Here is a 27,072-nt window from a genome sequence, read left to right on the forward strand (position 1 = left end):
CGCCTTCTTCTTCTTCTCTTGAGACTAGACGTGGGCTCGGGTTCCACCCTTATGTTGTAGATATTCCTAGGATTCGCACAAAGCCTTTTGCTTTCACATTTACATGGCGAGCGGCTAGAGAGTGGAATTCCCTGCCTGCGAACTTATTCCCTGAACGCTATATGTTGAACCTTTTCGAGGCGAAAGTGAATAGGCATTATGTAGGTGTGCACGCTACGCCGTCGACTTCAACGTCGCTTTCCATCACGTGAGATGGAGGTGAAATGCGCACTTATTTTATTTATAAAAAGCAAACATTATCCACTGATCTATTTAACCCCTTACGCAAAAAGAGGGGAGTTATAAATTTGAAGCCTTAGTCTGTGGCATCTTAGCTCTAAAGGAACGGGCTGATCTTAAAGCCGTTTTTATATTTGCAGGCTAATTTAATAGATGATTCTTATAGGTCGACCGCGCTCACGATGAAGTCGCATGGGGAAGGGACAGCAGACGCAATTTATAAATTAAAATTCCTATCGGAGGTTGGACAACATCATGGTAATCCTTATTTTAGAGACTGCCGATCGAATCAGCTGTACGGTACTTTAGCCAAACAATTCCCTTAAATTCATTAACCATGCATATGAATCACACCTTCTACCGACACTTCGTTTTCTAGTTTTTTTTTTCCGGAAATTGGAGTAGATAATTTGCACTTATGACACCTTTTTTTTAGTTTATCGATTAAGTACTTCTACATTTGTAACCGTTTAACGCTATAAGATTTTCAAGATACGGCGAGTACAGAGTCAATATTTTTCAAATCAATCATGGACGTATTTATTTAGCAGCAGTTGGCCACCCCTGCAGCATTAAATAATTCGTGGCAAACACCGACATTCAATCGATGGGAAATAGGTCATTGTTTCTCAGCCCCTGTCTTTTAAAACACGTAAAACAGATTCGTATACTTCTCAATTGGTATTTAAAGTAATTTTTCTCAAGATAATTGTTTGAAAATGTGTATGTGATACAAGGTATTTTTAGTAAGTACGTCGTCGATACAAGCTTAACATCAGTTGCTTTATTTATCCATTTATTATTGTCAATTGTTATGATTTTTTTGTCATTGTCCATGATTAATAATAAAATAAAAAAAAATTTGGAATAGACAAAGCTTAATATTACATTCCTTTGTTTGTCCACGTCTGCTGATCACAGATTTTTTTTTCTACATATGTTTTTTCTTTTTGGTCTAGCCCGTTATGCCACTGCATTATAGATTATTAAGAATGAACCATATTACATAATTATTGCATTTTTTCTAAGCCTTTTGACGCCCTCCTATCTTTCGCATGTTCCCATATTTATTCAGAACTTATTCCAACACGTCATGGAATTCTTAACTAGCCCACAATAGAAATAGAACTGTAACATTTGCACTTTCTCACGGTTACGTCTAATTTAATATTGATGTCTTTACATACGTCTGCGCTATTCACATTCAACATTTAAAATTTAATACACATCTTTATAAATGTCAGTTGTAAGTATATTTTTGTTTTAGGTTCTCAATATTAAAATTTTGTATTGTGTACGCGCTTGGCCAAAATGCGTTTTAAATAGTCTTAAATAGTAAAATATTTAAAGCATTATTCGTTCTTGTAGGAGCTCTTGCCGTATTGTTCGAAGAGCGTAGAAAAATACAATAAATAATTTTAGTATTTGAAAATGAAAGTACTTTTTCCGGGTTTATTTGTTTATTCAAATAGTCAAGCGTATCTATGAGACCTGTGAAGAGTCCAAAACATTGATTTTTTTTTAAATAAACAAAAAAAAAAAACAAAAACAAAAGAACTCTATAATAATCTAATTTGCCGTTGTAAAGAGCGAAATGGTGCTGTAGCCAAACCATTCCCTCAAAGTCATTAACCATGAATCAATATCAGAACATCATCTTCTATTTTGCCCGAAACCTCGATTGTTTGCAATAAACAAGAAAGAAACAAAATGAAAAGAACTAGTATTTAATAAATTATTAAATACTAAGATCGAACACAAAGAAAAATTCTATCTTCCCAACAGGACTCGACCCTGCGACCACGGGATTCCGTCCCTATCGCTCTTCCAATTAAGCTACAGGTTAAGTTAACCAAGTTGACAAAATTCTGCTATCTGTCTGATCTGTGCACTGCATTCTTTTCGGCTTTCAACGCCTAAAAATAAACTTACGAAACTATAAATTTTATCATTCCTAAACACCTACGTGTATAAAATACAACCTTCCCAGTACGTTATTTTATTTCAGCTAGTAATAATATGTTACAGTTATATTGTATTGTGTTGAGTAATAAAAGATAAATAGGTATTTGTTATGCAAGGCTGCAAAGTTGTAACAACAAACAAACAAACAAACATGCCGCAAGTGCTTTTATTGATATCTGAGCAAGAGAAGGAAGCTATGATTGAACCACGAGCGAATCGAGTGGTTCAAATATAGATTCCTGAGCGTGACTAGGGTATCAAGCCTCGAGACGCAAAACAACTTTGCTGCCGAGCGAAACACACAACTTTTCACCTCACTAAAGCGAGGGAAATGGTAGAAGAAAGAAAAACAGTTGAACTATAAAATATCACTTTTTTAATCAAAAGAAAAAGTTTACCTTCGGATGTGTTATGAATTTGCAACTCATCAATTTTTATTCTTGCTTGTACTTTTATTTTTGTGATTAAGTGATTTATGAAATTATTTTAGTTCTTCGACGAATTAGATCATTGTCAATTTAATGTCAACAATAATAAGAATGAAAAATACCAACGCATTTATGTTACATAACTATACTACACTTGTAATATAGGACAAATCGTTTAATTGAACGTGCCATTATCTTTTTTCTTTCATCGAAAGAAAAAGTTAGGTGCACCACAGTCCATCGTCAAGTTCGAATTTCAAAAACCTTTTCCACGCTAGCATACAAAAAACGCTTTTGCGCGCAGATCTAATGAGAAAGAAAACCTTCTAATGGTTTGACCTATCGTCTCTCAAGCAGAGGGCGTGAATTTGAAAAATTTACCCTCACTTTTCGGTGAAGGAAAACATCATGGAGAAATAAACTTGCGTATGAAGGTCCCAATCCGCAGAGGGACCGCTTGGGATCTACAGCACCAGCCCTCCCGTTGTGAGAAGAGGCCTGTACCCAGCTAAGGAATTAGTCGATAGCTTTTCTATACGTAAATAGGACATTTAAAATTGCACATATATATAATTTGTTCTATGATGTAGTTTGTATTTCTTTTTTACTATCATGCAATTGCCGGAGCAAAAGAAAAAATGGCACGTAAACACAACTTATTAGCACACAAGGTACTAGTACACTCATTTCATTTAACTGCCTCCGTGGCCGAACGGTTACCATGCCGGACTGCCATGGAGAGGTCCCAGGTTCGATTCCCGGGCCGGGAGAAATATTTGTATGGCCTACATTTATTTGTCTCGTGAGTTTGGGTGTAATTTGTAATTGTCTATTTGTGTGTCCATGGCACCCGCGACACAGGGTTTCCCTAGTGCGGGGCTATGTCGAGTGTGTGCGTTATTATTTTTATTTCACTGGTCAACTTATTCTACGTAACGTGGATAATTTTAAGGTAGCCGGTGAATTTCGAGTTATATGGACGCCTGGCCACGGCCACCATGTGACAAATTGTGAGGTATGATCACATGTGGTTTTGTAATGCCAGATCTTGTCACTTTGTAAAGTGGTTAAAAATCACTAAATGACAGATCAGCAAAAGACTATCAAACTATCTAACCATAGTTCCTAAGAGTCAATACAACCTCAAATGGGTTTGGTTGATTCCACTTAACAGTGTTGAATCAATTACTTTAGCCAAAATATGACAGTAAAATTGGGGATACGCACTGATTAGTAATACGGTGTGAAAACACAATTCCTTAAAACTTTTCACGATAGAAAAAAACACAATCTTACCTCGAAATTTTACAAGAAAACCGCTATATTCAATAGGTACTTCACATACACCAATGTTTTTTTTATATTATATTATTGTAATAAAAAAAACATTATAATTCTTTATTGCACAAAGAAAAGACACATGAAACACAAGTTACAAAGGACCTTAACAAAGGTGAGCTTACCTCTAGAAGAGATTTGTTCCAACCAACGCTAGCCGTGGTGCAAAAAGCAGAATTATATATATTCATACTTATATACATAAATACATACATAGATTATATCAAGGTTACCTATCAGAAGTCCGAAATGACATTTTCCAGAAATAACATTTGCTCGAATTTTCATAACCTCGAAAGTAATTTTGAGAGGATAATATTTTCTCTTTTAAATCTTTTGTTTTAACTGGGGGAAAATCTTTATAGATACCTCTGAGCCCTCCAGACTGGAGGGCCTATGCCACTAAAACCCCCCCGGGTTTCCCTCTCCCCGGTTGAGTCGGCGCCGTGGGATCGGTGAACATTCACCACGACGCAGCCCGGCTGCCCTAGCTTGCGCCAGGGCTCCCGCGCCAACGGAGGGGCGAGTCGGCTGTCCTCCGACCCGCCCCCCAGACGAGTGAGGCCGAGCCATGCAGGCTCCGGAGTCCCTGTCCAGAGCCCGCTGGTCTCACTAGGGGATCAGGCGAGCAGCGAACTGCGTTCGCCTTCTCCCCGTACGTCTGCGCCGAAACGGGAGCGCGTCCGCCGCGTCCTTGTCTTTTAAACCTAAGTTAACCTTTAACCTAACCTTTTTTTATTATCGTGAGGAAAATGCGTTACGCATTCTCACACAATTTGACTGAGGCTCAAAAAACGGACCGCGTCACTTGCTGCAACGCCATGCTTACCAGATTCAACGAAGGCGCGTCAAATTTTGGTGTGAGACGTAACAGGTGACGAAACATGGATTTATAGTTACGATCCCAAACCAAAGCAGCAATAGAGCGTATGGGTCTTTCGAGATGAGCCGAAACCAACCAAAGTGGCGTGCGTGCAAAGTGCCTATAAGCGGATGATTGCTTCTTTTTTTAATAAAACTGGAGACGTGGCTACTGTTGCTTTGGAGAATCGTTGTACCGTGAATAGTGATAGGTACACGACCATTTGTTTGCCGGAAGTTATTGACAAACTCCGTAAAAATAACCGTAAACGCCGTATCGTCTTGCACCACGATAATGCCAGTCCTCATACGGCCAGACTGACAAATTAATTTTTGAATGTGAACAACGTTGACCTTAGGAACCATCTCGCGTACAGTCCTGATCGACGATTCAACGAGGTCAACGATTTTCATCACCTGAAAAAGGCTCACGAGGAGTATGAAAAATATATTTCAGAGATTGTCACGGAGGAGTGGCATAAATGTTTTCAAAATTGGTTCATTCGTATGAAAAAGTGCATTTACGCTAACGGAGAATATTTTGAGCAGCAATAAATGCATTTCTGACCATTTATAGTATTTTTTTCTTATTCATTCCGGAAACTTTTAGTGCGCCCCACGCATAAGTAATAGTAGTTTTAGTAGCAGCAGAGCGCCTTATTAAAGAGTTCGTACAGTTCGGAAGTACTGTCTTACCAGTACTTATTTCTGCCGCCAAGCAGTAGTGTGAGCATTACTGCTTTCCAGTTTAGAAGGGTAATAGTGCTGGTGAAAATACAAATTGTGTTAAAAGTGGTGAAATTACAGGCACAAGGGGCTTGTCAACTTATGTCTCAGGGTGACCGGTGGAGTGGCAGTGCCCCTAAGATCTTTGCGATTTAAAGCTCTGTGTGGCACTGCAACTCAATTGGTGTTAAAAAACAAAAAATATTTACTGTTACAGATCCAGACTGTAGGCTCTTCTCTCTAGCTGCATTCTACACTTGGCTCTCGTTTCGACCGTCCACTAAGACAGAAAGCGCAGCTATGAAGCATCAACAAGTTAGTGTTGACTACTGGGCGATGGGGAAGGCCATGTTGACGTATGGAGCGCTCACCGGGCTCGTTTGGCTCATGCTCAGATTGTTCAGTGCAATGTTCTCATTGCCACGTCGCCTGAGAGCACAGCAGGAGTCTATGCAGAATACCTTAGCCGAGTTGCAAGTAAGTATACAGAGATTGTTGAAGACCCCGGTCTTACTACCCAATAGTAAAACAAGGTAATCCAGATGCACAGGGCTTTTCAACAAGAACTTTGTTTTGTAAATCAAATAAAAACAATAAATTTAGATGACAACGATTCAAATTTTTATTGTATTAAAAGAGTAAGGTTTGGCAATTATGAATGAAAAATGATATCTGATAAATGTCCACCACGACCACAGTTACAGATGTCGATTCCTGCATCAAAGTTTTTAATCACTTTTTGACAGAATGGTGGGTCTATTTCGTTAATCACTTCACGATTATTTATCGATTATCGATATATTATATAGACTTGTGTCTATAACATAACCCCATGAAAAAGAATCCAGCGCTGTTGAATCACATAATCGAGCTGGCCACTTAACGGCTGAATTTCGTGAAATTTGGTTTTGCAATAAATTCATTGTTTCGGTGGCTGTGTGACTATGACAGTTTGACGTTCGATTCGGGCGTTGTGAATAAAAATGAAAATAAATCGTACGACAACTAAGTTACCCATCGCAAGGCTGACTGAAATTGTATTAGTCAACTATATCCAATGGCGACACTTCACATGGCTACTTGTATTGGTTGTTGGGTGTTTGATGTACTTTGAAAAATATTTGACGTACAGATAAACATGCAAACAAATATGACCGTCTACACGTAGAACAGTCAGCATAGTATTTGAAGAAACCGACCAGCGCGCGGTAACGCAAGTTCGGTGTTTGTTGTATTTGTTGATTAGACAAACAAGGCAAATTCTTTTTCACCTTACTAGCTTGGAGAGGCTTTCTTTTTTATTAGAAATCGCGCAAAAGCGTTTTTTGCACGCTAGCTAGCTAGTGGGAAAGGTTTCTGAAATTCGAACTTGACGATGGACTTCGGTGCACCAAATTTTTTTTTTCTATGTAACATAAATCTTAGTTATGTAGGTAACATAAATCCGTTGGTATTCATTCTTATTATTGTTGACATTAAATTGACAATAATAACTAATTGTGTTTATCAAATTATGTTAATTCGTCGGAGAACTAAAATAATTTCAATTATCACTTAATCACACTTCAGAACACATCCGAAGGTAAACTTTTTATTTTGATTAAATAGTGATATTTTATAGTTCAACTGCTTTTCTTTCATCTACCATTTTCCTCGCTATAGTGAGGTGAAAACTTGTGCATTTCGTTCGGCAGCAAAGTTGTTCATCTCGTGGCTTGAAACCCTCTCACCACGCTCAGGAATCTATTTTTCAATCTTAGCTGGTTCAGGTTTCAATCAATTAAAATCAAAAAATCAATTCACTCGCGTCAAACAACGACTTTGCAGCCTTGCATAACAAATAACTATTATTATTATTACTTATTTTAATTTTACAAACAATTTTTTTTATTACAATTATTATTATTTTCAATTTACGCTACATTAACTTTTACAAATTATTTTAATGTAGCGTAAATTGGATTTTTTTCTTTGTAAAATTAAAATAAGGTATTTAATTAATGACTATTAGAACTGTAGTGGAAAAATAGGGTGGTTTGCATTAATATTAGACATAACTGGTTGAGGACTGTACCACCTCAGTCAACCGTGACCATGGGACCTGTAAAGGGCCCGAAACGTCGGTTTGTTTGAAAAAACAAATATACGCGATTTAAATCCGGAAAAATAGTTTCATTTCCTAAATACATATTCATTATACATTTAAACATATAATATATTGGAAGATTTTTATTACGAATGGGCCTATGTTCTTTAAATTCATCTGATAACAATAATGTAGTCTTCATAGTCCACTAAACCTGCGCTACCCAAATATAGGATAATTGTAAATATCCCGCCTTTATTTTCAGAGACGCTACCCAGATCTGAACATCACTGAAGAAGATCTGAGAGACGCAGAAAAAGAGCTAGACGAATTGACTAAAGAAGATGACGAGAATGAAAAGGCCGATAAGGAAAAGACCGAAAAAGAATTACCCGAAAAGACTACTCAGGAATCTATGCCAATAGAAGATAAGAAAAATTCATAATTTTAGCGACTATAATCTTTTGATATATTAAATAAAACACACTCTGTAACTAGAACAATATGTAACGCATATCTTAAAGAGCAATAAATGTATTTTTGTATTCTATGAAAACTCTACATCACTTTATAGTATGCAATAAGGAAACTACGTTGTATGTCTACCTCACGGTTATTGTACTGTACAGTATTTAGTAATTTTCATTATCAGTCTATCTTCAAGAGACAATTAACAAGGACCTAAGGAAATCTGATTGTGTTGCAAACTTAGAGAGAAACGAATGAAGTTAAATCCACTTTTAAATCTACAGTATCTTACGTACAAGTGTAGAAAGAAAATCAATAATATACCAAACAGCTGAGAACTTGCAACTACCGTCAGTGAATCAAGTTACGAAAAACTTCAACGCTCGTTCGCTAGATGGTGCTGTGCATAATTTTAGAAACCCCGGAACCGGCCTGGAGGCGTGGTCCAATCCCGCCGCGAGCTTTCACCCCAACTTTAACATTATTGATCGGTCCATTCAGTATTTCTCCGCAAACGTAAATACCCTTTATATACTCTATTTTCGTCATGTTATCGTTACATACTTATTTGTTTGTTGTATTGTAACAATCCAGCAATTATCAAACAACGTGTGAACTAACACTGTGATAAGATACCGTTGATATCTAGTAAACAACGGCAATCAGTAGTCAGAACTATATGGCGAATGTCAGTCGCATTTACACAAGAGTGCAAGAGTTTGTTTGTAAATAAAACTTGTGCGGCATTATTTGTAGAATAAAAGACAATGACACGTTCGTGCTATAGACCTTTGGTGCCCCGGTCATCGAACAACTCCGTTGATAATCGGGAAGCCGGGTAAGTCATATTTTTTACTAAACTAAAGACTTAATTATCCTTTGAATAACATTTTACACGTATTAATAAGCACTTGTTAGTAAACACGTGCATTTATAACTAAAAGGTTTTTGAAACAAAACTCCATATTTAAGCAGTTACAAAATTGGCGGTCGATGTTTGACCCTGACATTTCCGCAACAGAATTTAAACAAACTCTATAATAAAGTTATCTAAACAAAATCAAGAATTATAAATAGGCAATATTACAGCTTTATTTAGCTTAATTTAGCCCAACATGTAAAATTGATGTGGGATCTCTAATTAATTTCTCCTCCATATTATTACGGATACCAGTTTCGAAAACAGCCTACCACATCAAACTTGATATTTTGAACTTGGAACCACTGTTCTCACAAGCTTCATAGAGTCGAATCTTAAAAGTCAAGCTAGACACGGTCTTGTGCACCATGTGCACTAAAAACCCCTTCGCCATAACGACTACATTCAGAAATAACTAAGTCTAATTTTCGATTTAGGTTAATTACTTCTTGCAAACAATTACAATTGTAATTATTGCACATTGCACATTATCCCACTTTATTTTATCGGAACTTGATAACTTCTAATTCTTTGAAATAAATATACTTTTTATAAGAAATAACACCAATTTTGAAAGCTGAAAGAGCTGAGAAGCGTCTGCCGCCCAAACTCGACGAAACGTAGACTACGCCAATGTTGTCATATGATTATTCTAAGCAACGAAAGCTTGGAACCCAATAACAACAAAATATAACATTGTCTGAATAAATGTCAGTAAGAAATAAGAAAAGGATCAAATTTGGATTGAGCCACTGTTCGTGAAAAGCAACGATGTGTATACACTAAAACTTGCAACAACAATAACAAGAACAAAGAAATAAACAATGACTAATCACGAATAATTAGCCTAAAAAGTATTAATAACTTTATTTTAGAGCTTGTGAAAGAATTCGTCCAAGGAAGTAATGCCACCAATTAATGCCGCCAAGCAGTAATATGTACATTACTGCTTATTATATTTTCCATATTCACCCTGAAGTCACCCTGAGACATAAGTTGACAAGTCTTCATGTACCAATAATTTCGTCAGCACCCTTACTCTTCAAAACCCAAACGCAGTAATGTTCACATCACTTTGTAATTAAGAATTTGCGTAAAGTAAGTAAAATAGTGGCCTTTCAACGTTTGAAAATAAAGACAATCTTGATATTTACAAGGTCAAGTGCACTTTAATCTTGACACTGAAGAATTAAATTCAGATCTATGCTATTTGCGATAAGAACGGTCCAAAGTCCAAAGAGTCAAGTTTCAATTATCAAGAGCACATCTATTCTGTCCATATCTAATTGTCTAAAAGATTTTTCAGGTTTCCATACATAATGTCATACACAATTACACATAGGTTCTATAGACAAGGTAACATGGGTTAAGGTCGAGTCGAAAACTTTGTAGTTGTAGTTCGAAAAATTCCAAGACAATTTAAATAATCTTCATAGCATTGGTTAGCAAATTACATTTGACATCGTCGCATTGATTATACTCATTCGTAAGACTGATTCCCCTGAGAAGTTTTTTTTATAATATCAAGAGACGGGACGAACAAGTCATGCGCTTGATAATAAGATACACGCCTGTTCATAGCAGTTGCAGTGCCACTCAAACCTTTAAAATCGAAAATATCTAAGTATCTAAGCTGGTGGAACTACACCAGCACCCTTTATTCGCAGTCGCAGTAGCCCTGAGATCAGTGCGATTTAAACACTGCAAATGTTATGAATAGGCCATCCATCTGTCTGCTGCCAGCAACCTTTAGCAGATCGTCACTCATTTCGAATCTTATCCTTCAGAGAAACTCTAAGCGTACCTCGTTCCATAACTCACTGAGGGACTTTTAATTGGCGAACACCGGCGACATGACTTTTTCGAAATAAGAAAATGCACATCGGGCTCTATGCTCTTCTTAAAGATGACCATAACCAGAAATGGGACATAATGCGATCGATGATGATGATGAGAAGATTAAGGCAATCATTGACAATAGTATTACGTGGACTGTTCGCCAGTGCAAGGTTCTCAATACCTTCATAATTAACATATGCCTGACACCGCTAACTGGCCTAATTAATCTAATTATCAATCATTATCCTTGGCTAATTAGTACTTAAGACATAAGGCTTCGATGTGACGGTAGTGCTTTAGCTCTCACATATGTATATATACAAATTAGTGAAAGTTATAATTAATGGGGAAGATAGAAGGAAAAAGAAAGAGAGGAAGAAATGAAATGGCGTACAGTGAACAAATAAAGAAGAACAGCAAAGCGATTAGCTAATCGATCAATTAGAAATAAAGAGTACAAGGAACTGGCTATGAACTGTGAGGAGCAAAGATGATAAAAAGAAGAACAGTGTGTATAATAGGACGTATTATGGTTTGATTTTTTTTATAATACCAAACGACGACGGGACGAACAAGTCGTGCACCTGGTAGTAAGCGACACGACTTGACAATTGCAGCGCCAATCAGAGTTTTGAATCGCGACTATCTGACGAGCACTGCCACTGCGCTCGTCACCCTGAGACATAAACTGAAAAGTCCCATGTGCGTATAATTTCACCAGCATCCTTAAACCTTCAAAACAGCCTCTGTGGCCGAACGGTTACCATGCCGGACTGCCACGCAGAGGTCCCAGGTTCGATTCCCGGGCCGGAAGAAATATTTGTATGACCTACATTTGTTTCTCTCGTGAGTTTGGGTGTAATTAGTGGTTGTCTATATGTGTGTCCATGGCACCCGCGACACAGGGTTTCCCTAGTGCGAGGCTGTGTTGAGTGTGTGTGTTATTATTATTATTATTATTATTCAAAACCGAAACACAATAATGTTCACATTACAACGTGTTAAATAAAAATAAATGAAATATTTTATCGAGTTCTTAGGTTTTCGCGATTGTTACACATAAGAAATGAAACTATTTGTCCGGATTTAAATCGCGTATATTTGTTTTGTCAAACAAACCAACGTTTCGTGCCCTTCACAGGTCCCATGGTCACGGTTGAAAAAACAAATATACGCGATTTAAATCCGGACAAATCGTTTGATTTCTTAAATAATTTAGTTTCAGACATCCAGCATTTAAAAATAGAGCTGTCGAAGGACGTGCCACGAACTGCTTTCAGGATTGCACTAACAGATGCAAGCATTGTTTGAAGGATTATTGTTAACTTACAAATCTCTCAACATTCGGCATTAAGACATAGTTAATCTGCATTACTTATAATTGAGCAATTTCTGTACACAACTTTCGTTACATCTCAGTAGAGCGAAGCGATATTTCAAACCGGGTCATCGATTTTAGTTATATAAAGCGCAATTACGACCCCATGCAGAGCATCTCGCATCTCTGGAGCTCGAAAATACGTGCTTGTTCCACTTGACTTCGCCCAACATCGGGCTGTTGATGTTGTTGACGATCCCAAAATCACAGACGATAGATTTGGAGCCTCTTGGTCTACGAAGAGACGTTGGCTCAACGTCTGCACCACGGATAATGCCACCGTCACGTTTCCACTGCCACACTTCCCGCCAAACGAGTAAAGCCAGTCCCCACATTTCTTGATGCCTCACATTCTAAGTCTAAGAGATTTATAAAACGAACTTTGACATCGGCAAAACAAAAATGGCGAACTAAGCAAGTTCAAGTTCAAGTACAAAGTAGACTCAGATTTTAATTTAATTTCTTGCTAAAAATAAAGATCATAAATTTACAACCTAAAGATCAACACTAGGCTTCATCAACAGGTATTAAAACACAAAACTGGGATTTGCAAGAGATTTCGTGAAATATTTATGATATAAAAAAAATCCCGCCGCCAGAAACCCATTTCACATCTGTCTTGAAATGCTTTCTTTGAGCTATGACATTTCTTTAAAAAGCGAGTAAACAGATTTCATACCCGCTCACGCGATACATGCAGCCGTAGACGCATACTACACCTAGAGGTGGCGGTGATGATTTTATACCGATTTATCGGATATCGAAGTTATAACAGGCAAAAGAACTAATATTAATTGCTATTTCGGTAACTACTCTAGCAAACCATAAAGTTTTTAATGCCTGGGTCTGTAATTTAAAAAAATAAACAACTTCAAAAATACGTCACGACAATCGTGTGTGTTATTGTTTGGGCTGGTGATTTCGGTGTTTATTTATTGAAAACATACCGTAAGTAGCGTGTTTTAAGTTTACCCTGAATATAAATGTTTATAAACTATACTTTAAGGAGTAATTTCATGGTAAACGTTAGAACCACTCAAACGGAATATTATCATATTTATCCAAGTACACCAAAAATTTCATTAGTGCTTTTTAAGTGCAGGATTTGCGGTGTATTACTGCATTTTATTTGAGATGTTTTTGTTGGTAGTACGTAGGGTATTTATTTAGCAATGCAAAATAATAATTTTTATTTATAAAAACTTGTATTTAAATTGAATCCTTTTCTATTTTGCGAAACCAAATAGCCGCTATTTTGCGGTAGGAGGAGCGCATCGCGTGAGCGGCTAAAGACCGGCAAGGCATAGACAGCTTCTTTAGTGGTGCAAATGTCCATGGGTCACAATGATCACCTTCAAACAAATGGCTCATTTACTTGTTAGCCTCTAGTGTTACTATGTATGGTTTAGATTTGCTAAAGTGTGTTGTAGATCTGTTAAAACAAAATCTAAATTTAATTTTATCACCATTTTCATTATTGGCGCTTTATTAGATTTCATTATAGATTTAGATGAAGTGAATAATTAGTCGCATTTATTACTTACATCCGGAAATAATCTCCGGAAATGTTCAACTAAATTGTATAAAATTTAAATTTAATTTCCTTATGCTGCCACCTGTAATGCTATTGCATGCCGATTTTGAAGGGAGCTAGTGAAACTACAGACACATTGTTAATATTATTTCTCAGGGTGATGGACGCAGTGACAGTGCCTCTCGGATCTTTTGCGATTTAAACTAAAAAAGAACTGCGCTTACCAGGCAGTGACATAGCGTCGATTTTTGCCTCCCGGGTCAACCTTAAATTTGCTGCCCCCTCTATTTTCACGATTACAAAAGTAATTCGTTTTGGCAGGTTCGTTCACTCGATTGTGTTTTTATATTCGTCTGCCGTCATTTTGGTGTTTTTAGGATAATCTTTTTCTCAAATAGCGGAATTTATTTTCTAATTTTAAGTAAAAAATAATAATCCTATACCGCCCGGAGCTATGGCCCCCCTCTGCAACCCCCACACTATGCTATTGCCACCAGGCAGACGATTTGTTCATTATTTGAAATTATAAAAATGCCAAGGGTACAACACTCTATATAAGTCGGGATTTATCCAAAAAACAATAGAGCCTATTACGTCTGACGGAAACTCGATACGTAATACTTTAACACAACAATTCTCTTTTACGTAATTATGACATAAATAAACCTTTACATCAAACGAATATTACCTTTATCTCTATGGCCTTAGGATGAAAACATATGAACAATTTCTTAATGCTCGTTCCTTCCACGCATCTATAAATATCATTGACAAGGGTTATCGAAAACAAATAATAAACACAATAGCGAAAGCTGACAGCTAATTACGGTAATATAGAACAATAGCGTACTATATACAGGGTAATATATACAATAATCCGAAACTCCTGTCGAATATTTTCCATTAAAACAAATAACTTTTGTTCGTTAAATTAGTCATTTGAGTCTATATCACTTCTATTATCCACAATCAAATGTCAATAAAATTATATAAGAGAAGGTTTCGAATGTACGTAACTGTATTCTGTAGTACTTTTAATAATAATTATTAGAACTGCTTGTGACAGAGTTCGTCCAGGGAATTACTGCCACCTTCCCTATTTTTGTCGCCAAGCAGTAATTAATGTCAGGATTACTGTGTTACGGGTGCTTGTGATGGTAAAATTGCAGCCACATGCGACTTTTCAATTTATTTATCAGGATGATAGGCGCAGTGGCAATGCCCCTCATATCTTTGCGGTGTAACCTATCACAAACTCGAAAATTTTTTGTCCGAAATAACATTTGTTCGAATTTTCATTACACCGAAAATCGAATTATAACGAAACAGTTGTTCGTTCAGAATGTTTATCGCAAAGACACGATTAGGTTCGATTATGTTAGGTTAAGTTAGGTTTAAAAGAAAAAACATTTTCCTCTCAAAATTACTTTCGAGGTTATGAAATTTCGACCAAACGTTATTTCTGGAAAATGTCATTTCGGACTACAACTGCAACTGTTATGAACAGGTATATGGCGTGTAGCTTACCACCAGGTGCACGACTTGCTCGTCCCGTTTGATATTATAAAAGGAAACTGTATCTGTGGTACTATAAATAATAATTAGTAGAGCTTCTCGTGAAAGAGCTCGTCCAGAGAAGTATTACCTAACCTAACCGATCGCCAAGCATATAATAGAAATGAAAACATTACTGCGTTCCGGTTACGAAGAGTGTTGGTAAAAGTACAAGCATATGCAACTTTTCAACTTGACTCACAAAGATCCTTGCCAGTGACCCATTTAGCTCTTGTAGGTTAACTCTATCTACGATAATTCAAATAGATACACTGTAAATGATAAATGAAATGTGTACAAATGTTTATTTACAAAGAGCAACACAAAGAGATTCTTGTTCATTCATTTCAGGGGAATTTACTTACGGGACTTACGGACGAGCAGTGTTGTTTAGTTAATGTGATGATTTAAAGTGCAATTTGCTCACCTATGAAACAATTATTAATTATTTGTGTTTGAGTTTGGAACATTGGAACAATCAAACGTATCAAAAAATAATATATATTTTTAAAGAAAATCTTTTTTTAAATCTAAATTTTGGAAGGTTTACCGTACTTATAGCATAAGCAAGATAAGTAATGCTACTTAGTTTATTATGTAGATATATTGTACGGTAACTCAGTTTTGTTCGACGAAGGGATCATTTACTTTTTTTTAAATTTATTTAGCTTTCTTTGGCTTCAGTTTAAAACTACATAACAATAATTATAAGACAATTGACTTAACCATAATAAAAAAAACTATAATAATAAAAAGTGGACTATTGAAAAATAAATGGTCGAGGTTACAAGGTTCGAATGTGGAGTATTTACAAAGGGAATTATTTACAATATTATATTTCAAATATGGTAGATCAAGTAGGTAACCTGCAAGAGTCGGTCGGGTCACCATGGATTTTTGTCCTGCGTACTTGCAGAAGCTGTGTAATCGGAAAAAAAAGAATGAAGTCATTATGTTTTAAAATGAAACGTTCTGGTATACATAGTGATTCATATGAACATTGTTATCATAATACAATTTTGTGTTGTATTATGTGTTGTTTTTTTTTCTTACTTCTATATACTCTGTCTATTTTGATATGTGCTTATCAGACATTACATCTCGTATAGATAAGTGTACATTCCTCCGTGAATAGACCGCAGTGTACAATTGTTAGCATAAGATAAGCATATATAATAAACAACTCACGTCGCCGTCGGCTTCAACAGTATCATACGTCAAAAATAATATTTTTTTGGGATTAGTTTCAGGCACGTATCATTTTTCTGGTTTTCGATAAAAAATAATAAATATTAAAAAATAAATATACTGTTGACGACTGGTGTAAAGAGTAATTTAGTAGAAGAGTTTTTTTTTGTAATATCAAGTGACGGGACGAACAAGTCGTGCGCCTGATCTTAAGCTACACGCATGTCCATAACAAATGCAGTGTCACTCGGAGCTTCAAATCGCAAACAATTGAGGGGCACTGCCCGTACGCCCGTCACCCTGAGACATGAGTTGACAAGTCCCATGTGCCTGTAATTTCACCAAAACGGTCGTCCAAGGAAGTGCTGCCACCTTATCTATTTCCGCCGCCAAGCGGTAATGTGAGCATTACTGCGTTCAGGTTTTCTAAGGTAGTATTATTTCAGGTACATAAGAGTTTTGCGATTTAAAAACTTAGTTAGGTAATTTTCCGAAAAATTTCAAATAGTGGAAATTTTTCCGGGAAAAATTCTGAAAAATATAATTCGAAGGCTCATATATATTTTGTGGTTTAAGAAATTATTTTCACAAAAGAATAGTAACATACTGGTTGCCCAGTATACTCTTGCGAGTATCGTCCGTTCGCGCAAGCGTAGTCTACACGTATTTTCCGTTCAGATAATAACAATAACGCACATTTAAAATGATTGGACAACAGCGAGAAAGTAAAATCATAGGTAAAAAAATATTTTTATGGCTCCATTGTTTTCGTTCATTATCTTTAACTTTTGACAAGTGTCAACTGTCAACTGTGGAAAAATAAAAAATGTTCGGAAAAATATTTGTTTCTGAAAAAATTTTTTTTCATTACTCAACACTATGTGCATGTATTTAATATTAAGCGCTTAAAATCTGGCCTGTAATATTTTTATATTTTAAATTATAATCTTGTTTTTTGTAATAACCGAAAGGCTATAAAATAAATTAATTTTCTTAAAATAGAAGGCATAACTTAAGTAAGTAACAAATATAAAATATATTATATTTATAATAGATGCATAGACAAAAGACAAAGTCAGGATAATAAAATAACTACAAACCTATTATTTTACCAGACTTTTGATGCATAAATTGTTTTATATTGATACTGTATGAGTGATTAAGGAAGTAACAATTAAACGTGCTTATAAATCTAATCAATAGCTAATTATAATTCAATGCTACGTGTCTCAATATTATACAATACAGCAATGTTTTTCAGACCAATAAATTTCCCACACCTCGCCAAATTATGGCGTCATATTGCACAAACTCGCGCCTGGTACCGAAATTGCCATTGATCAAAATAATTATTTGACAACATATGATTCATCAACTATGTGCACCAAAAACCCCCACAGTTTTTTAAATTATTTTCCTGATGAATTTAAATATTTTTGAGATGGACCGCCATTGTAGAAAGCCATCAAATTTATATGCAAAATGTTACTTCTTATGACCGCAAGACGCGTTGCACAATTTGCCATACTATAGTAAAAAATAGAAATATCACTAAACATAACAAAAAATTACACTCCTTAAGTCCAGGGAAGTACTGCCACCTTGCCTATTTCTATCGCCAAGCTACACATAATATATTATGTATGATACATAACATTACTAAGTCAGCTTTACTGTGTTCCGGTTTCGAAGGGTAAGGGTGCTGGTGAAATTACAGGCACATGGGACTTATCAACTTATTCTCAGGGTGACGGGCTCAGTGGCAGTGCCCCTCAAATCTTGGCGATTAAAAGCTCTGAGTGGCACTGCAACTATTATGGACAGGCGTGTAGCTTACCGTCAGGCGCATGACTTGTTCGATTTGATATTATAAAAAAAAGACTAATGTTTCTATATAGATGAGAGGTGATATGGTATGGTGTATGTAATAAATGGTAGGGTGTATGTAATAAACGTTAAAAGAATAGAAAGATGTAGAGTCGGTGTTCACAAATATTTCGATCAGGTTTTACGCACGCGCATTAATGCAGAATAAAGTGCGCAACAAAATTGCGCAAAAGTGCACAATTCATAAACAGCCGATATACCTTAACCTTGAAGTTATAAGAGTACGAAATTGGACCGTATGAATATTAAACGCAAAACACAATGTGGTTGATAAGATAAAAAAAATGTTATATCACAGGTATGTTTCAGAGACGTGATTAAATATTGATAAACCGTCGTGGAAAATTCTGAAACGGCGTAGAGCATTGTGAAAAACTATGATACTATAATTTATGGTATATAAGGTTTTTGTAAGCATCGTTTTGTTCGACAAAAGAACATGTAACACGATTTTCTGTCGAACAAAACGATCAACACAGAAATGTAAATAAATAGTTACATCGATTTCTATGGTTATCAATATCATTTTTCGAATTAGTTCTAACATAAAGACTTGAAAACTGTGGTCAGGACAACGAAAAGTTGAAATTTTCGGGTTTCTTTTTATTTAAAATCAAAAATGAAACATTATATTTCACGTCAATAGTATATTTCAACCGAAGTTCTACAACTTGATAACAAAAAACCCAAAAATGTGTACATTTGCGAGATTATGTAAATACCACTATGTGGCTATGTTAATAGATACTTTGATACACAAAAACAAAATTTCAATTGGATTGTATTTTTTGTGTGCACATTACGCGATTACGATTTGTAAACCGATTTTGATGATTCTTTCTTTATTAGAAAGGAAGTACCTCAGTATTAGTCCCATTTAAATTTGAAGAAAGTATTCCACGTGTTATGTATCCAGATTTGCATAACACACATACCTAAAACGTCAGTTCAATGAACTTGCATTCGCGCATCCCGGAACGCGCGCCCCGTGCATTGCAACGTGACCGATGCAAAACTCGTCATTTTAATTATAATTATGAGACACTTTTCGGCCCAACAACGTCCCTAACATCGGACGTAGACTAAATTCCTTTAGTTAAGATCTTTTTCGTATAAGTCTTTTAGACCTAACGTACCTAACTTCGGACGTTCTTAAAATTATTTAGTTTAAGAAATACCTTTGTGGAAATTTAATATAGTTATTCATCATATTTTCTCGTCTTTACTTCATCTCCACTGCGGCCACCCTATATAATTCACGTATAAGGGTGGCAAACTACTTTCCGTTAATCGATTTCAATAAAACTTGGCAAAGAGATGTAATTCCAATAAAAAAGCTGGTAAGCAAAAAACTCATGATTATTTATCATTATATTTTATTCTTAAATTTGTCTGAACTGTTTTGCCGCGGATAAAGCCGGAAGGTTTTTGTAACCAGTTCTTTGTTGCCGTATTTTGAAATAAAAATATCGTGCAAACCATGACGCTCATCTTCTTAGTACAGGGTCAAGAACACGTCAAGCTTGCATTTACACTTAATCGAACTCTATGCCGCTTACGATAAGAATGGTCGAAAGTACAAATTGTCAAGCTTGACGTGCTCTTGACTGTACAACTGCCCTCATGAATAAAATCAATAAATCTTCTAGAGGCGAACCAACTCAGCAAAACTGAATCATTTCCCTTGAGTACGTTCCTGATCAAACTAAGTAGCGGAATTCCTTTTCTCATTTCTATCGTTTGAAATTGTTCCCAAGGGGGTCAGGACTAGGTACCCATAATGCTGAAGTAGCACTACTTATGCAACTTCTGGCTTCCCTCTCGCTCTCGGTAAGCATTGTCTCGCTCGCTCTTTTCATTTAAGTTAATAGTGATTCGCTCTATCTACGACTCCTTACACAATCGGAAACTACATAAGGACATCCGCTGCGTGCAGCAGTACCCATGGCGGGCGTCTCATGTTAAGGTGGTCGATAGTTGCAACTGCCAGCGACAGTATCAGCTTACATTTTAACTAAAATCACCTAATTTTAAATCATTGTTAAGTTAAAACAATCAACTATACTGTTCATTCCTGTGTTGTAATTATAAAGAGCGGAACTCAATGCACAAATATATTCAGGCCCGTTATTCATATGTTATTGCCTTCGTGGCCCAGGTTCGATTCCCGGATCGAGAGAAATATTTCTATGGCCTTCATTTATTTCTCTCGTGAGTTTGGATGTAATTTGTAGTTGTCTATGTGTGTGTCCATGGCACCCGGAATACAGGGTTTCCCTATTGCGGGGCTATGTTGAGTGTGTGCTTTATTATTATATTACACAGGGTGTAATCGTGAAGAGTGCCCAGGCGGTTATTCCATAAATATAAGAGATATCAAAAAGCTTTAAACATATATCGAAAATACATTACTTAATGAATAAATCGACATCGAATATCCAATATTTTAACGCTAAACACTCCCATGCATTTAATATGACATTCGTAGGGAGGCTTTAGTTGACCTATTTTAAGAGGCAACAATAAGTTTACAGATAATAAAACAGCTATAAGTAAAATAATAAAACTATCTTTTAATTGCATTGACTTACAATTATATGGACGTCGGCTCCGCGCTAAAAAGTGTCCGCACTTGTAAGGCGCTAAAATCGTATACAGAGCGCGACACTCCGCTTTAGTCTTCATTTGTTCTACTGACAGCGCGATACTGCGATGACATTACAATTTAAATTTCGAATAGGTTGACTTGGGACATTTTTTTCGTGGTTTTTGTATTAGATCCGTCGTCCATTTATTTGTAAGTCAATGTTTAATTGAATAAAAAAATAATGGCATCGTCAATTATTTGGTCAAGTGTGAGTTGTCCATGAATGAAATTGATAAAATTTTTTTTAGTGCTGGTCGACTCAGTTTCATGTAAGGATTTAGTAGGAGTTACATAGTAAGGGACAAAAAAATCGGGACAACAGAAGTAGGTCAAATTTAATGAAATGTTTTTCATAGAACAGACATGACAAAGATCCCTTTTCCAGAAATACACAAAACACGTATAATACAAGTTATTAACACTCTCATCGCCATGTGGGCCGCCGGCCGCCCACAAAAATTCAATTGCAGCAGGCCACTACGTATCTTCGCATTTTACCCAGCAGGCATATAGGCTGCCGGTAGCCCACAAAAACCCAAGTGCAGCAGGCGACCATGTATTTTCGAATTTTACTTAGCAGGCCGTGTGGATCGCCGGCGTACCACAATTAAGAATCAAAATTTATTTTCGATTTTTCTAGTCCTGACCAGTCAAAGGTTGCATCAGCAGGCCGAGAATATAAGTTGTGCGTTCGGCGAACACAGCCAGTTGTTTTACTCCAGCAGATCTAACAACTGATCCAGATCTTAATCAAGTATCGATCTCGTCCGTAGTGGTGACATCCGTCTGTTTTTGGTGGAATCACGGCATAATGTGCCTGCTGGTAAAGCTGGAAGGTGTCCCACCGGCAGCCCACATGGCCTGCTACAAGTTACTCGAGATCTGGCGTGCTGTGAAAAAAACGCGTGTCCCGCCGGCAGCCGACATGGCCTGCTACCAAAATTACTAAAGATCAGGTGTGGAGTGCTGTGAAAAAGTGCTGCTTCAGAAAACTAGTTTGTTCTTTGGCGCTGAGAGTGTTAAACATAAAGAAAAGTCCCAAATTGTATAGGACATAATGTAACAAAATTACAATTATCAGTGTCACAATCTAGTGGTACGCCCTTAATATCCGTACCCGTTTTGTCAGGTTGACTGACCGTAAGTTCGAGCTTATAAAATAGGTTATCGGAGAGTAATCAGTTACAGTTGATATTGCTACGCATGGACTGGATTATAATAATAACAATAATAGCACAGTATAATAAAACAAGTATATAAACGTATAGTTGAAGAAATATTATTAGCATCAATGAATATTTCTCTTGAATCGCTTGGAACGACTTATCCTTTCTCTTCCAATAGGGTAATAAAACCATTAACACTTCTTTTACTTAATGCGTACATGGATTTAACAACCTTGGTCCATCGTACGAGTCACGGGTGCGTTAAATGCTTTTTCGGAATTCTAGTTTTGAATTATTTATTCATCATCATCATTCAGCCATACGACGCTCACTGCTGAGCATAGACCTCCCCCAACAATCTACACGATGATCGGTTCTGCGCTGACCGCTTCCATCGGCTTCCCGCGACCTTTACCAGATCGTCGGTCCTCCTGGTGGGGAGCCTAACCACTGAGGGTCGTCCGGTGCGCGGTCGCCATTGAAGAACCTTTCCGCCCCAACGGCCATCGCTTCTCCTAGCTATATACCCCGCAATTGCCACTTCAGCTGAGCAATTCTTCGAGCTATGTCTGTTACCTTAGTTCTCCTACGGATTTCCTTAGTTCTGATCCTATCACGTAGGGAAATACCGAGAATCGCTCTCTCCATTGCCCGCTAAGTGACCTTGAGCGCCTGCTTTTGAGGCCCATAGTGAGAGACCACGTTTCTAATCCATATGTGATCACTGGCAACACACACTGGTCAAAGACTTTCGTCTTGAGACGATGAGGTAATTTAGACGCAAAGATTTTTTGTAGTTTCCCGAACGCTGCTCATCCGAGCTGGATTCGACGAGAGATCTCTTTCTCAAAGTTGGACTTACCTAACTGGACTGTCTGCCCCAGGTATACGTAATGATCATCGAGTGTAATGCTCCCAATTTTAACTGGAACGGGTACGGCTTGCCGCCCGCTCTCAGAAGTTCTGTAGTGATTCCATCATCGCCCGCCGCTTTGTTGTTCTTGAGTTATTTCTTAACAAGTCTTTTTTAAATTATACTTCATATAATTGTAACTTTTTCATTGAAAAACAAAACCGACCTCAAAAGTTGGCTTATCGGCTTTTTTCGATTTCCATGGAATCCCTCGTCAGATTCTGGCTTCTTGGTGACAATGGGACTGTTACGGACTTCTTTGTACATTTTATACTTTTTTCTGGTTGTCATGATGACGGTGATTTGTTGATTACATGTAAAACTCGACTTTTATTTGCGGAAAACTATTTTTTTAATTTGCGACTGCCGAAACGAACCCGGAACAACTTCATCGGCATCAGGGACCACCTCGAGAGTATACTCTTTCAAAAAAAAAAAGAATTATAATTATTAATACAAAGATCGAACACTCAGAAAAAACACTCAGAAAAAATTCCTTCGATCCGGTCGGATTCGAACCGACTTCTTCTTGATAAATCTGTAATAGATTTCTCATAGATGGCGCTACGACTAAAAAGTAGTTGAAAGACCAACTACAAAGACACGACGCAAGCACATAGAAGAATTCGTGAGGTCCGTTGGTTCGTTCCGTGGCTTAGTTGGTATAGCGTCTGGCACGGTATGCAAGAAGACATCGGTTCGTCGAAGGAATTTTTTCTGAGTGTTTTTTCTGAGTGTTCGATCTTTGTATTAATAATTATAACAAACTAGTGGAGTAATTTCACAAAAAAATAATTGAATATCAATTCAATAAAAATTTAATTAAAAAAAGAATTTTCAAAATCGGTCTACAATTGACGGAGAAATAGGTATGTACACTGACATGCCTATAAAATTTGAGGATTATCCTCGATTTCGATGGATTCCCTCATCAAATTCTGACTTGGTAACAATGGGACCATCACGAAAATGCATCCTTTCAAACAAAACAGAATTTTCAAAATCGGTCTACAATTGATGGAGAAATCCGTATCTTTATGCGGATCTTTCTATACAAATACAAACTATGAAGAAAAACGTCGTGATGAGACGACGAAGAAGGTTCATTACCTCGACAAACGTGTGTAGGCCTTAGGTACAAAAGGTATGTCTCATATAATTAACATTCTGGATATTATCTAGAATGCTTTGACTAGCTTTCAACACGTCAACATAATTTCTGTAAACAATTGATACATCCCATGTACGTGTGTAGTTTGTAAGTAGTTTATAGTAAGACAATGAACCCGCTAAACTGATAAGCTGGAACAAGCCTTATTGTTTACTAAGTCTTTGAACTATTAATTATGTTAAATATTTTATCCGCTCCCACTCAGACGCTCCGCTCTGAAACTTTTTAAAATGAACCATAATGGACATATGCTTCCAAGAAAAATGTTATTTTATTTAAATAAAGCATTTTAAGTCCGTAAAATAGTTTTAAAGTAATTATATATATTTTTGTAAACAGCCATATTTATTTACGTATATTAATGCGGGGGGCATTAATATTGAGTTTTGTGAAAAAGAAATAAAAACTAAGAAATTCGAAAATCAAAAAAAAAGAATTTTTGCAAAAAAACAAACACGAAACGAAATAATAGTAGAACAAGTCCAAAAATTACGTTATCGTAGTGTTCGTTGGAGGTATCGAAATATTAACATTTTTAGATTTTATTTATTAATTGAATAATCGTTGTTATCATATAAACATTGTTTCAAATTATATTTTAGATTCTTACTACTTATTGTCCGATTGCATATTCCGACGTCGACGCAACGCGAAGTTCCGATTTTCCGAAGCTCTGCTCTGTAAAAAAATTGTACGCAGTGTCAAACGCTCTCGCGCAGCAAGGCGACATTGACGCTTCCATACCATTCCGTTCCACCGCAATGTAAATTAAGCCTTACTGTCAAATATATGAACCCCGACCATTGACTTACAATTATATGGACGTCGGGTCCGCGCTAAAAAGTGTCCGCACTTGTAAGGCGCTAAAATCGTATACAGAGCGCCAAACTCCGCTTTAGTCTTCATTTGTTCTGCTGACAGCGCGATACTGCGATGACATTACAATTTAAATTTCAAATAGGTTGACTTGGGACATTTTTTTCGTGGTTTTTGTATTAGACCCGTCGTCCATTTATTTGTAAGTCAATGACCCCGACTAAACTATAAGACGCATGATGCGAATGCAACTCCATACTTGACATTGTCTTTTAATAAATAGTCGAGTATTACTTATTTGACAGTAATTGTATCGGACTAATATCGGACGGAGAACGAAAATAGATTCCCAGGTCACATGTTATTATTGATGCAAGATGCAAAGACCATAATTTCTTTTTTAATTAAATTTTGAATTAGATTGTTGAAGACACACATTTCTCTCTTATTTTCCTTAATTCGTTCAATAACTGATCGTTCGGAAATTGACTAACTGAATCATTGACTTACAAATAAATGGACGACGGTTCTAATACAAAAACCACGAAAAAAATGTCCCCAGTCAACCAGTCAGTATTTAAACGTAGTGACATGTAAAGGAATATGAAAAAGCTAAAACGTTGAATTTAAATTGTAATATCATCGCAGTACTGTCTAATTTTGCTTGCTTCGCTGTCAGTCGAACAAACGAAGACTAGAGCGTGAATGACGCTCTGTATACGATTTTAACGCCCTATAAGTTCGGACACTTAGCGCGGACCCGACGTCCATATAATTGTAAGTCAATGAACTGAATCGAATATTCCATCAATACATACCATCGTGTATATAACCAGAAATAGAGACGAAATAAGGGTCATACATTCCTGGTAACAAATATCAACTGTCGTTTGCATTGAAATATAGAAGCGCCAACAACTGACCTGTGTGTACGTCTCCGTATATTCCAAAAATATTCTGCATTTATTGCAATAAAGATAATATCTCTAACAATGGCGTGCTGTTTCATTGGGTGGTGTGGGAAAAACAGCAAAACATCTAATTACAAAACAAACGGAATGAAATTTCATCGGTAATTAAATATTAAATTTGAAGTGAAATAATTGACGACACCCATTGACGACAGCCGTCAATTGTTTCGAATTCGGGCTGGCCAATCGGAGCGCAGATGTCACAGTAATGACGTGGCAGAATAGTTCTCAAACAAATTAAATGACATTTCGTCTCTATTTCTGGTTATATTCGATGATACATACATATTATCAATTCAATCAATCTTTCAATTATTGAACAATCATCATTTACACTGCCTATCAATAGAGACGGGAATTGGACTCTGACAAAAACTTTGTGGAACCAAGGAGTAAACTATCTAATATCCATAATTATAATTATTAAATATTGTTCTAAGACATTTTAAATTAGGTACCCATGTAAAGGCATTGTCGGTATTTATGATTACGTTCCTAATTGAAAGATATATTAAATTTTTCTCAAAGCAAAGTTTACGCTAAATTTAAACCTCAACGATAACAAACACAAGTCATCTACCTGTTCAATCTTGTTGGAACAAGTCTCATGACTTCGTGCAGATTATTGCCTGTCTCTTTGTTAGTTATAAACGTATTCAATAAGAGTGGTTTAAAGATACGGTATAACCTCTTTAACCTCCTAAGGCCCTGTACATAAAAATGTATATAATATGTGAAGTAGTCCAGACCTAGACTATAAATCCTAATTTCCGTAGCAATTTTTATTATTTAAATATTCAATATATTATCGTGTAATTATTAAAGAATATTTCACGATACAATACTCGAATCGATCTAAGCAACGGAACGAACCATTGACTTACAAATAAATGGACGACGGGTCTAATACAAAAACCACGAAAAAAATGTCCCAAGTC

The 27,072-nt window shown here is 36.4% G+C and overlaps 2 protein-coding genes across 3 annotated transcripts in view; both read left to right on the forward strand.

Annotated features, from left to right (window-relative positions):
* Window positions 1-909: 909 nt before the first annotated feature.
* On the forward strand, window positions 910-8,128 carry LOC113232074. Its single transcript, XM_026466699.1, has 3 exons — window positions 910-1,025; window positions 5,815-6,074; window positions 7,949-8,128. The coding sequence occupies exons 2-3, from the start codon at window positions 5,898-5,900 to the stop codon at window positions 8,126-8,128; spliced, it is 357 nt and encodes a 118-aa protein (XP_026322484.1). The 5' UTR covers window positions 910-1,025; window positions 5,815-5,897.
* A 744-nt stretch (window positions 8,129-8,872) lies between these two features.
* The window catches only part of LOC113231846, a 143,917-nt gene continuing 125,717 nt past the window's right edge, over window positions 8,873-27,072 (forward strand). For both annotated transcript variants that reach the window (XR_003310580.1, XM_026466381.1), the window contains exon 1: window positions 8,873-8,989. Coding sequence is in view for 1 of the 2 variants with exons in the window: in XM_026466381.1 (XP_026322166.1) it covers window positions 8,919-8,989 (71 nt within the window). In the remaining variant the exon portion in view is untranslated. The remainder of the gene's footprint in view (window positions 8,990-27,072) is intronic.

This window comes from Hyposmocoma kahamanoa, unplaced genomic scaffold (genome assembly GCF_003589595.1).
Source record: "Hyposmocoma kahamanoa isolate Upper Pololo Valley unplaced genomic scaffold, ASM358959v1 66, whole genome shotgun sequence".
NCBI lineage: Eukaryota > Metazoa > Arthropoda > Insecta > Lepidoptera > Cosmopterigidae > Hyposmocoma > Hyposmocoma kahamanoa.

What these genes read in the sequence shown, in the direction of transcription:
- LOC113232074 (XM_026466699.1), top strand. Translation starts at nt 5,898, where the DNA reads ATGAAGCATCAACAAGTTAGTGTTGACTACTGGGCGATGGGGAAGGCC. An exon ending in ATACCTTAGCCGAGTTGCAA is followed by an intron (nt 6,075 to 7,948) that starts GTAAGTATACAG and finishes CTTTATTTTCAG; the next exon opens with AGACGCTACCCAGATCTGAA.